This window comes from Rhodnius prolixus, unplaced genomic scaffold (assembly GCF_049639745.1).
Source record: "Rhodnius prolixus isolate KJV_2025 unplaced genomic scaffold, Rpr scaffold_7, whole genome shotgun sequence".
Lineage (NCBI taxonomy): Eukaryota > Metazoa > Arthropoda > Insecta > Hemiptera > Reduviidae > Rhodnius > Rhodnius prolixus.
The window spans coordinates 15,124,834-15,137,810 of NW_027411582.1; the positions used below are offsets into that span (position 1 = coordinate 15,124,834).

Genomic DNA, 12,977 nt, shown 5'->3' on the forward strand with positions numbered 1-12,977 from the left:
CAAGCAAATTAATGTTTTCGTTTTTTTCTTAATGATGGAGCGTCAAGTCTACGTTATTTAGCCCAGTCATTCTCATTTACTTACTGTCATCACTCATGAGTTACTTTCTATCATAGACATTCTTGATCGTCACCTCCAATGAGCTTCAATGCACCGAAGTGAACAGAGCCACCGCTTGAGGAGTCGAACCTAAGACCTTTGGTATTCCGGTGGCCTATAGTGCTCCAGGGAATCATATACTTTTACGATATTATAGTCCAAGCTTCTTTTCTACTCTTTGTGTGCTTCAACCAAAAAAAAACAGCGAGTAATATGACATCAGCGAGCATTCCTTCTCTTCACGTTTATGATCGTCACAGTTATGCACAGTGTAAGTACTTATCGTTTTTCAATGTAACAATAATAAACCTGCCTTTTCCAAAGAAAAAGCAAAATAAAAGTGTTTAATTATATTTTTTTAAATCTCAATCTATCATTTTATAATGATGTGTTGAAACTATTTCATGTAAATAAAAACTAAGAAAGAAAACAGTAACCTTTTTTTTGTGTAACAGTTCGGTATGAGAATATTAGACATTAGAATTTGCTTTTTATTGGTGCTAGAAGTTTTGAGAGACATTATAAAGTTAGCGTTAGCCGTTCGGATGAAAACATTTGATGGAATCGATGTGGGAGTGTTGTGGCACAAAATGATGTTGTTGCAATGGTTTCTGAAGAAGCAAACTGGTGCTGGAAAATGATAGCAGGGTTTTTGAACAAGGATAGTTAGTTCTGTTGTTTTACTAATCAGACTAGCCTGAGATCATTGGTAAAATTGAATGCTGCTGAATGCTAGAGAAGACCCAATTTTCAGACTTTTTTTAAATGAGCAATATAAAGATCACTCTTGGATGAAAGACAATACTCAAAATCACTCTGTGGGGCACTAATTCAGGATTTTCTTAGAAATTCTAGAATCCTTATTAGGCGCACTATCTTAACCTCTTTAAGTTATCTGACCAAATTCTGCTTCTGGTTTTATCTCATTCCTCACAGTATGTCCTTACATTAAATCTATCCTCTTCCTTCATTATTGGCTAAAGATTCACTTCATTTCCCAAACATTCAATGCTTTCTCATCCTCTTTCTTTAGCAACCATTTATACTGTAGTATGCAACCAAGGGCCTCACAATAGTCTTACAAACTGCCAGCTTTTCTTCCCTTGATAGTTCTCGGGAACGAAACGTTTTCTTCAGTGCCTAGATTGCCTTGTCCTTAACCTGTCTTTTATGCCTAGACAGACTTCAATTTTACCTGGAAAAAAAAGGGCCCTTAGATATTCAAAAGAACCGTCCCTTTCAAACTCAAACATTGGGTATATGGATAAATCTCAAGTCACATTTAATTTAGTCAATCATTCGATTAAGATAATTCGGTGTATTTAATCGATAGACTGGTATCGTTTGATAAGTGTTTATGTTTACAACTAAAACACCTATTCATCTAAGTCCTTACTTTCTCTCAACCCAGAAAAGTGATTTCCTCGCTCACTAAACAATACTCTACTAAAACCTCTATACTGTCCATAAATTGTTCAACTGGATTGGGATACTGAGGTGAAACAACCAAAGTGAAAGAATTATTTTCGTAGCCCGGAGTGAAAGCTTCATTTATAAATTAAAAAACAACTTCCTAAAATATAAATAAAATCGAATATGGAAACAAAAAAACATAAAGTTATTTTTATGTTAATTTAATCACTGTAGTTTATTTTAAACCAAGGTTGTTATGGAAAGAATTTTGTGGTGTATTAAATAACTTTAAGAGATATTCTACTAAACAGTCTTTTTTCCAACAGCTTGGATTATTGGATTAAGAAGGAGACTTAAGCTGGTTGTAAAAAATAATAAATGAGAGAGTTTTTTTAAAATAAACTGGAAACAAAAAAGAAATAAACTTGAGCAACATATTTATTTAAAATATAATTTACGTTTTGAATGGATGTTACATTTTATAAATGTAATGTTCATTTATTAGTGCTACTTCACGCTGTAGAGTGAAGTGGGATAATCCATTTTATTCAAGGGTTTTGGCGTCCCAATCTTATAAAGAAAACAACTCTGACATTGTAACCAGACAGTGGCAGCTCTATCCACGATCCAATACTGCTTTTGGAGGTGGCGAAGTATCACGAATTTTAAAGCAACAAAAATGATAAATTTCTTTTTCTATCGTTTTATTTGCATATTCAATTCTGTAGTTGTATGCAATGATTTGATCCTTTTCCAAGAACGATTCAAATTATCTTACGTTATTCGTGAGAAACATGGTTATTTGGTTAGTGATTAACTATGTACAAGATACAGCGTTTATTTTTGTTAACCGTGCAGTGGGCGAATGAATTGCGCCTGTTAAATTACATTATTACTTCATAAAACTACTAACACTGGTCTGGGTATGAACGAAAATAGATCGTTTATTTTCAATTCTATCTTCAAATAAGGGGGGCCTCCGTTTGTACTATCTATCTCTGGTAATCTTTTGGGACATTAGAGCCGGAAATTGCTCTTTTATCGCACTAATTAGCCCCAAATTACCAATTATTGATCTTGTATTTGCAATTCTATCTTCAGTCTCCCTAACAAAAACTTACTGTTTAAAAAGTTTAGTATAACGGTTGATCAAAAAACTAAGGATACACAAATCAGCAAGTACCCAACATTTCATTCATACTTTAGCTACTAAATTCAGCCATTTACTGACGTTCGAAAAAGCTTGTGTATTATTCAAATTTTATAACCATAATATCAATTAAAAAATTTTACTGCATTAGATTTTCATTAATATTAAAAAGACAATTATTGTAAGTACTTTACCAGTTATTTGATTATAACTTCTTTTTACGAGTACTCACTTAAAGAGACCATATTAAATTATTATTTAGAAATAAATGATTATTATTATTATTTCAAGTAGTTATTTGTTTGTTATTAATAACTGTGTAATTTAAGCTCCCTTATTTGAAAATGGTCTACCTTAGTGGTTGACGTAACGTTGAAGTTACGTTTTTTCGAATAAGCCTTATATTGGCTATTCCTACTTCAAAATAAGGGTGCATCTCTTTGTACTATCTAACAATAATCTGGTTTTTGAAAATTATTTAGTCTGAATTTAGTCTTTTATCGCAATAACTAGGCCTGAGTTTCCTCTTTTTCGCTATTATTTGCATCTCTTCTTTCCAGTAATGGTGCCTCTGTTAATAATGTCTAATACCGGTCCTGTTTTGAGACTTAAAAAACGGAAATAAGCTTGTTATCTCACATACTAGGCTTAAGTTTCCACATTTTTCTCGTGTTTTTGAATGATTGATATTTCGGCACTTATATGAATGTTTCAGAGAAAGATTGAAGATAAAGGAGATTAAAGAGTAAAATAACATTAAGGTATCTAGCTCATAAAAATAAAATAATAAAAAAGCATGCGTCATTATTTTTTAATTACCTAATCTTGTAATATTTCAGTTAATGCTTTTCAAACATAATTTTATTTTGCAACACTAACCAGTAAACTAGATTTCCATTAATTAAAACAAAACCAGAAAATCTAGTACAAATACAATTTCGCTTCTTTTGCATGAATGGCTTATCTTGAAGTTCAGCGTGAAATGGAAATAAATCTAAATTAGCTATGTTGCTTCTCAAGGATGTATCATACAAATGTTTACATTATCTAGAACATTCTGAACAATTTTAATGTAGAGAACTAGGGTTAAAAAAATGTAATTTGTTACTTCTTAGTTAAATGTTTATTGTTGTATTACAATAAAGAAGTTTGGGCTCAAACTGATAAATGATAAGTAGGCCAGGAGCAGATACACAGTGTGAAGAGTAAACACGAAACATTAACGTAACACAGATTTATTAAACACATTTAATTACACAAGAATAAAGTACAATATAAAACTTACGCAGGACTTTACTTCTAGACTGTAAAACATGAACGCATAGCAAGTAACCTGCTGCTCGGTTATAATCTCTTAAAGTTATTGGCCACTACTCAAAACTGAATCCCCATGCCATCTAGCGGCAGGGTGACGAGGCTCGAATCGTAGGCTGCTTTGAATGTAATACTTGACACAAACTTTTATCTAACACAGCAGTTCAACTGACATTTTTTAGTATTTACTTAATCTTTCAAGAAATACACACCAAGTACGTACTTACTGTGATTCAGTAAAAATTAAAAGAAATCAATTATCTTCCCACCAAAATAAATTATTCTTAGCTCAAATTACATATTACTAAGAACCAAACAATAATTACTCTTTCTTTTTTATCCAATATTTTTCTTTTATTTAATTTATTATAATTAAAAAAATGTGTCCTTCGGAATTACTCCTTCTATAGGCAATACCTAAAATAGCAAATATGGTTTTAATTGTCGAAGGATACACATATCAACCTCATAGACAGACATATGTATTTTCATATTTGATGATAGCGAGATGTGTGACTAGAGTAGATATGTTTAAGGAGACGAGCAACAAAGTGATCTACTCCCCTGCATCAACTATGATCGTACTGAAAGTAAATTGCTGTATATATAGAGTATTAGAGCTACCTGGTGGAGAAAATATGAACTAATTTTGATTTTTCTTAGTTAAAGTAGTGATTGTACTGCTACCTAGAAGTGACAGCAAGAACTAAAGTTAATTATTTTATTAACTTTATTGATTTTATTAATTATTATTCAGCTTGAGCTTTTTTAATTAGGAAATATTATATTTAGATGGTATTAGGTATGTGTTAATTAATGATGCCGGATGTAAGATAAAATAAATTGTTCTATGCTGAGAAAAATGCATAAAATGTGTCTTGCTTGTCGAGTGTGCAATAGTACTGCCAGACTATATAGGTAAGTGATTTTTGCAGGGCGGGAGGGTGAGACGAATATTTTTTGAATTTTTTTTATTATTGAATTTAATTTTTTTTTGTTTTTATTTTGTGAATCTTTCGTGTTTATAATAGAGGTTTTAGACAAGACTCCCATAATATTCCATGATACTCTTTTATGTTTGATGATTGAGATGTGTGACTAAAGTAGATTATATTTGGAGTGACGAGCGACAGAGCGATCTACTCCCATGCATCACTCAAGTCGTACTGAAGGAAAATTGTGTTTACAGCTGTATATATAGAGATTAAGTGCTACCTGGTAGCAAATATTTAGAACTAATTTTATTTTTTCCTGTTTTTACCGCTCTCTGACGGCTATTTTTTAAAATTAATTTATTTCATTTTTCCTGTTTTTACCGCTCTCTGACGGCATTTTTTAAAACTAATTTATTTAATTTTTTCTGATTTTATCGCCCTCTGGCGGCATTTCTTAAAACTAATTTATTTTATTTTTTCTGTTTTTACTGCTCCCTGACGGCATTTTTTTAAACTAATTTTTTTTTCTGATTTTACCACTCTCTGATGGCAATTTTTGGATCTAATTTTTTACCAAAGATTATTTCATCGGTCTTTTTAATTACACAATATTAAATGAAAGTTTTAGTTAGATACTTACCTGTACAGTGCTTTATTTGCAATTTTTTTTTTTTTAAATGAGTCAATGGGAAAATGAGAAAATATATTATGACGTCATTAAATTTGTTTAGATTATTCTTTATTTTGCTACCAATTATACACTTTTTATACATAACAAAAACATTAAAAACAATTACATCTTTTAAGTAAAGATTCTTAATATTAACTAAATTATAAAAGTAAAATTCGCCTTTATAGTTCTTCAATTGGTAATAAAACAACGGATTTGTATTACAGATAATATTTTTAGTAAAAGTAAGCTATAATAACTTATTTTGTGCTTAAATGTATAAGTTATTAATTCATTGTTCTTATCAATGTTTGTCTCCCACAGCAGATCCGTTAAGAATTTATTCGATTTTTTGTAGTCAAAGCACTATCGATGTTCACCTCTTCCCATCAGAATAACCTACTTTCTATTGTTTGAGAGGTTGTAAGTTGTACCAGCTGGTTATTTTTTAATTTAATGTTTCGTTAAGTGATTGTAATGCTAATTAATTTTGTTAATGAAGACCTCACCAAAACAATTGTTTGTGATAAACCTTCTTGCGACAGTAACGATGTAACTAATCTCATTTCTCTCGATCCTGTGAAAAGAGGCAAAGGATTCCTCGTAGAACGTTTCGTAAAACCCCCAGTATTGATAAATATAGAATTTATTTGCAATGTTACTATCAATAAAATCACTGTTAACTGTCAAGTTGGGGCGCAGAAATCATCATGTATAGAAGTGTCCACTAAACAGAAAGGGTGTAACAGAAGGGTGGTAGTGGCAAGAAAGCAATTAAATGAACATGAAAGTATAGTTAACTTTGTACTTCATGGAAGTCAAAGGAAAATTCCGAACAGTGAAACTTTTCGTCTATCTAAATATATGTGTAGTGTAAACGAAGTTGCTTTCAGAATTCTCCAAACACAAGGATCAACTTTGGTAGCTATAGGAAAAATAGAAGTTTGGGGCAAACCTTCAAAGAATGTTAGTAAAGAAACATTTAAGTTAGTTACTGATATTTGGCACAAGATTATCTCTTGCCCAACCAAAGTGCCAAAAGAAACGAAGTCACAGCAACCAGAAAAGACAATTTTCAGATATTGTCGAGAGAGAGAATCGCAAATTCAAGAAGTAGATATTCCCGAAGAATTTATAGATCCAATATCTTGTGAAATATTAATAACACCAATGACATTGCCATCAGGTAAAGTTATCGATGCTTCTACTATAGAAAGATTCAATAAGATGGAAGAGAATTTTGGTCGACCACCTAGTGATCCATTTACTGGTCGTAGGTACACTGATATTAGCTTTCCTGTTGTAGCTACAGCTCTTAAAGCAAGACTTGATAAATTTTTACTTAATTATAGTCACATTCCTAGTTTGAAATCTGTGCCAAGGACTGTAGGCAGAGCACACCAAACAGAACCGTCATGTTCCTTTGTCAATTATCAGCCACAAGACGGGTCCTCCCAAAAAAATGTTAAAAACATTGATGACTTTTTAGAACATTGTTTAAGTGGGCTTCCATCATTCCTAGAAAAACCAATTATTAAAAAGTTTAAATATGAGTGTTGCAAGTGTAATTGTCAGTCACTGTTGTTCAAATTAACATGCAATGATTTAATATGCCGTCATTGTTTAGTGTCTTTTAAAAGTGATAATATTAGTTCATGCTTGAATTGCAATGTACCAATCGATTTTAAAAAAGTTGAAAGATTTCATACTGCCTAAAAATGGTTTATATTTTATAGAATAAAAACCTTTTATATACATTTTTATACATATAAGGTGATGCCTATTTTATCAGAGGCTTCACGTCCAACTGCCTTATAGTATATGTATAAAACATACTTCGTCTACAAATTATTGTTTTAAACAAATTTAATCTCAGAAAGTTGTATTTTCATTTATGCTTAATGCATGTATTAATTTATTTAGATTATTTACTTCATCTTCGAATACTTCGTTTTCTGTTACGGCGAATTTACTAAGCATTACCAGAGAATCTCTTCCTAATCAAGTCGTTTGTGTTTCCAGCCCGCTTCTTTATGAACTGCCTAAAGAGAATTGTTGGTATTTAGCCTCTCTTGTGGGGTTTGATTTTTTGGGTTCACTTTTTATTTGACTGTCAGAAGGATTCTGGTGGTTGCCAGAAACTTTCGCTCGCCGCTTTGGGGGAAATAAGTATCTTAAAAGGAATGAAGCCTTTTTTAAGAAAATCCAATAAAAAATCACTATTAAATTTGAAATTCCGGTTGTATTCAAAAGCTAATTGTTGGGTTAAACTAGGGTTTATCTCAACCAAATATGGAATTAGAAATCTGGTGACTTCGTTTTTGAGATATACAGCCTTAACATCCAACTTTTAGGTGTACAAGGGATTTTAAAACGTGTATTTTGGATGTAAACTAGAAATCGAGTGATTGCAATACTTCCTCTTATGAGAGTCAAGAGAAAATAAAAAGAACCAATAATGTGGGCCTTTAATTACCATACGATACATATTAAGGCTCTTGATCACTTGAACTATCAATTTGGCTTAACTCTAAACTTAATGCTTTTAGAATTCCCGAACTTCTGATTCTTCATACAAAAAAGTAATCATAATTACAGAACTACTATTTATTTTAATGGAGGTAGAAAGTACGAGATGCCAAGAGAGAGAATTAAAAAAAAAAAGATTTATTAAATGTACAAAATTTGTATTTACATTGCACACAGTTGATAATGACTTTTTTAAATAACAATAATACTGACTAGGGTACTCATGCTAGATTATACAAACTAATACATTTTTGTAAAAGATAGGTGGATTCACAGCCTCGTTAAATTAATATTTCTTCAGATATTTTCGATTAGTAAACGAGAGTACATAATATAAAAACATATTTTGGGAAATTAGAAAATAATTTCATTTCGTTATGTTTTTCTTTGTACCACTTTTTTCTTTTCTTTTTTTATCAAAAAGCTCTTTGTTGCTACCATGACAAGTAAATTTAATGTGCTTTATTTTTAAGAGACTGGGACAAGAATCTTATCCTGGATAACTTTCTTTAGAAGAATAAAAAATTAAGGTTGTAAAAAACATTTGATTTTATACAAAATGTAAAGAAAAAACATTTTAATATTAGTAAAATTATACGATATTTTCAAAACAAAAAAATCATTGATATGTGGAACTGGATTTTAGAATATGAATTTGATTATAACCTACCAAGTCTTATTTTCATTTAAAGTGAAACATTTTGATCTTAATAAATAATGCTATTGTTTTATTACATTTGATGCTAAATTTTTAGTTTGTTTAAAATATGCAATTTTGTACTTTACTAAACAATTAAAAATATGAGGTGAAAAAAATGCTGAAATCCAAATGTGTGCCATTACTTCCTCAAATATTATGCCCGTTTAAAGAAAAACAAAAAAAAAAATTAAGTTAAATCTGTCAATGAACACTTCTTTTTTAAAAAAAATGCTTAAAAAGTAAGAGCTTATATCTCCACTTCAAATTGCACGAAATAAAATAAAAAGATTAAAATTTTGTTATATTTTATATCTAGAAAACCATTTCAAGGGATGTTTTCTTAAATATTTCTGATTAAAATTTTAAAATAATTCATAATTATATTATTATAGAATTTACGGTATAAAAGTTAATTTAAAATAATGAGAGCCTAAAAAGAAAACTTTTCTCAAAATAAACTTGAATTGTAATTTCTTTTTTAATAAATACTGATAAATTATGAAACATTAAAATTAGTACAAATACAAAGATAACATCTCAACAAGTAAACATAGTAACAAATACAATCAGATGTTGTTGATTTCATTGCAGATAAAACAATATTATTTACAAAGTCCACATATTGCTTGGTATATAAGAAAATGTTTAAAGATTTATCTCTCTTTAGTTTGATCACTTATTTTTAAAAGAAAAATGAATATTGGAAAAACTTTTCTATTAAACCAATCATTTTAAAAAAAACTATATGCCAAAAATTGGAAAACCTCTGTCTGATGCATGCCTATAAGCTAAATCAAGGATAGCAAGAAAATAATCTCTTCTTTGTGGGCTAACATATATTCTTAGAGGATCCGAATCTGTAGAAGGAGGACTTGGTGGTATGGAATCTGATCGGTTAGCTGAACCAGCTTTGGAGAGTGCAAGCTGAGATTCACGTACATACTCTGCTATTCTTTTTTGTGACAGTTTTTCAGCCTGAAAATTTTAAGAAGGTTAAGATAAAATGTATAAAGAGTTAAGAATTATTTTAGCATGTACATGGCTAATCGACTTGTAGATAGAATTTGTATACTGAATGATTGTTTTAATGAAAATCAGACTTAAAATCGCGTAAAGAAAACAAAAATTGGTAGCTATCTGGTAATTAAACATAACACGTAGTTTTAGTTTCCTGTAGCAATAAAAACATTTTTTTTAGAATTCAGGAGACCTTATATGCTGAAATAAGATTATTTTTTCAGGTGGCATTTACGTCATAACCAACAAATCAGATCTCATGGATGGCTAAGAAACTTTACTTCAACTTTTCATATCACAAATCAAACCTAGACCAAGACCGGAAATCGAACCGAATACCGCAATACATCTTAGCTTTGCGGTTAGCTATCTCACTGCTCGGATAGCGTGATACCTCCTTATAAATTTTCCTATAAAAAGTTTTGTAACCTATAAAACTCACGCGTTGAATATCTCATCTTTAATTTGAATCAATCTACAATCCTCAATATTAACTATATTCGAAATTAATTTTTATTTAATAACAAAATCGTGCAGAAAAACATTAATTACCAGATAATTTAAGTAGAAATTAAATAATTACGTTCAACTTACAACATCATCAGGCGTTAGGACGCTGATATTTATAAGCGTAGGATCTGAACGGTCAGCTTTAGCGACAACATCTCTGAGAGCAACACTTCTTATAGAAGGACCATCAATTTCAGCTGAACTTGCTGTCACAATGTATAAATTAGCTGTAGTAATGATTACAACAAGTGGTTCATAATCGCCTGTAGTACCCTCAGTTATTGCTATCACTTTCTCTTGACGATTAACGATTATCTTCAATGAATATTTTAGCCTTGATTCTCTACCATCATCAACACCTTGACAAATAGCTTGATGCTTGGGCTGTATAATGAAAGATTTTTAGTTACGTTAAAGCGTGAGAAAAATATAGAATTTTGGAAAGGTAGGTTTTACTTACTATATGGTTATCTGCCCAACCTGCACCTAATAGAATACCATGTGCTGTTAATGCTACAAGTTCAGCTGCTCCACTTATCGGTCTGGCCATTACACCTACAATTCCTCGACCAAGAGATCCAACAAGACTGCTATCTCGTCCTGTTGCATATTCGAGCGGCTGTTGTGCTAATCCACCCACACCACCAAGTAAACTAACTCCTGTTTGTTTCAAAAATCGTACAGTCATTAAAAATTATTTAACCTTTCAGAGATTTGTTTTATGTTTTTTAATTACATTGGACGCACGCCCACAGAAAGACAAATTTGTAAAAATCGTACACTACTAGAAGAGGGCGCTAGTGACCAAGGCAGTCGATGCGCCGGAAAATAACTACTAGAAGATAAAATAGTTTTCATAGACCAGTATTCACAAGAAATATCCGTTTAACTTGAATGAATTTTTCCAGTTTACAATTTGATGGTAAAATTTACACTACATTGACTTACCAATATAAAATTATTCGCTTAAAACAACTTACCAAATTCTGTGAGTCCTTGTTTGATTCCTTGGGCCAATCCTTGCGGTTTCATTCTTCTCATTTGTTCAGCATATTTTAGATCTTCTGTACTCAGTGTTAATCTGTCTAATGTTCTTGACCAACTCCCCGCTAGTTTAGTGACACTGGTCAGGGTACCTAAAAATTTTACTTTATTAATAAGTATCCAACAATTTAATCATCAAGTAAACCATATAAATAATATTTACCAGCAGTTATATGCTTCATTAGTGCGGCGGAACCATGGAGCACACCCAGTAAAAATCCAGTCGGACCTTCCATAATACCTTTATATGGCATTGTTATAAAACTTTTTAAGCCATGTCCGACACTTCTTGCCAGGCCAGCTGGTGCGCCAAGTAATTGAAGGGAACCCAACGCCCATCCTAAAAAAAAAAAAATATTTCATTTCGTTCATTTTAGACTACATTAAAATTTATATAAAAAAAAACTCATTGTAGTAGAAATTATTTGGCATACCTGTGCCATAAATAGCCCCTAAAAAGTAATGTAACGTTATAGCATGTCCCAGACGATACGGTGTAGTAACTACATCAGTTCTATCAAAGGCAGAGAATGTCAATGGCGATTGATCCAATGCTATGTAAAATTTAGTAGAAGTATGAACTGAAACTAGTAACTCCAAAGCTGCTATATGTAAGGAACGCATTTTAAGTGGTCGCGACAAACTGTAGGTTGATGTAATTACTTGGTGAGGAATGCCAACTTTATACATTGGCAAACCTAAACGATCATCCATTAGAAGAGGAGTTTCTGTCCATAACATCTGGAATTAGAATATTTATTTTTTTTATGTTGAATGAAAAATATAAAATTTTCTCCATGATAAATAAGTAGTATCAATAACTATCTAACCTGATCACTTTCGTTTTCCAAATCTTCCAGTTTTTCTCGCCGTTTTTTCTTTTCTTCTGCACCTGTACGCCAAGGCAAGGTTACATTTTCCGGTTGATCTTCAGCTTCGCTTTCATCTGACACGTTGAACAAATCGTCCTTCTCTGAAGACAATCAAATATATTTCTAATAGTAATAATAATTTAAGAGATTTGTTAAATATATTTTTGTCAACTATTCAAACGGATAACTAATCTTATTAATTATTTAATTTGCACGGTAAATTTATATTTTCCAGAAGCAAGTGATGATATGACAATTAAGCATTAGTATTTATTTGTTTTCAATCACAATCCTCCTGATCTTGCTTCTATCCTTATTATTGATGGTGACGTATAACCACTTTCTGATTTAATTGGCGAGAAAACGTTTAAAAATACATAGGTTGATATTACTAGATGAATAATGCAAACTTTATAAATGATCACCATTTGACATCCACCATAATAGCCTGGTTTTGAAAATCAATATTTCTATTAGGATTTCCAAATAACTTTGAAAATGGATGCATTTTGATTTCCAGGTATTAGATTTATGAAAGCACCATCCTTGATATTATCTGTAGTAAAATGCTTAATTCTACTATCAATGTGGTTTGCGGGTATGTTTGCCAATCATGTGGATGATTCGAAAGACAATGTAAAATCGTACCACAAATTTATAATGATTTTAATACTGTCATAGACGATGCGTAAGTAACATATTTATAACATAATTTCCTTTACTT

At 31.1% G+C, this 12,977-nt stretch overlaps 2 protein-coding genes and 1 long non-coding RNA gene across 4 annotated transcripts in view; 2 read left to right on the plus strand and 1 right to left on the minus strand.

Annotated features, from left to right (window-relative positions):
- Positions 1–99: 99 nt before the first annotated feature.
- On the plus strand, positions 100–10,196 carry LOC141447052 (uncharacterized). The gene is made up of 2 exons (XR_012454103.1): positions 100–370; positions 10,052–10,196. It is a non-coding gene; the product is annotated as an uncharacterized lncRNA (long non-coding RNA).
- On the plus strand, positions 5,996–7,353 carry LOC141447043 (RING finger protein 37). Its single transcript, XM_074114195.1, has one exon. The coding sequence runs from the start codon at positions 6,059–6,061 to the stop codon at positions 7,295–7,297; it is 1,239 nt and encodes a 412-aa protein (XP_073970296.1). The 5' UTR covers positions 5,996–6,058; the 3' UTR covers positions 7,298–7,353.
- Positions 8,228–12,977, minus strand: part of Vps13B (vacuolar protein sorting 13B) — a 31,744-nt gene continuing 26,994 nt past the window's right edge. For both annotated transcript variants that reach the window (XM_074114182.1, XM_074114181.1), the window contains exons 55-61: positions 12,212–12,354; positions 11,816–12,122; positions 11,545–11,721; positions 11,318–11,473; positions 10,798–10,997; positions 10,422–10,721; positions 8,228–9,785 (exon numbers count right to left, since the gene is read on the minus strand). In XM_074114182.1, coding sequence (XP_073970283.1) covers positions 9,552–9,785; positions 10,422–10,721; positions 10,798–10,997; positions 11,318–11,473; positions 11,545–11,721; positions 11,816–12,122; positions 12,212–12,354 — 1,517 coding nt within the window. In that variant the 3' untranslated portion in view covers positions 8,228–9,551. The remainder of the gene's footprint in view (positions 9,786–10,421; positions 10,722–10,797; positions 10,998–11,317; positions 11,474–11,544; positions 11,722–11,815; positions 12,123–12,211; positions 12,355–12,977) is intronic.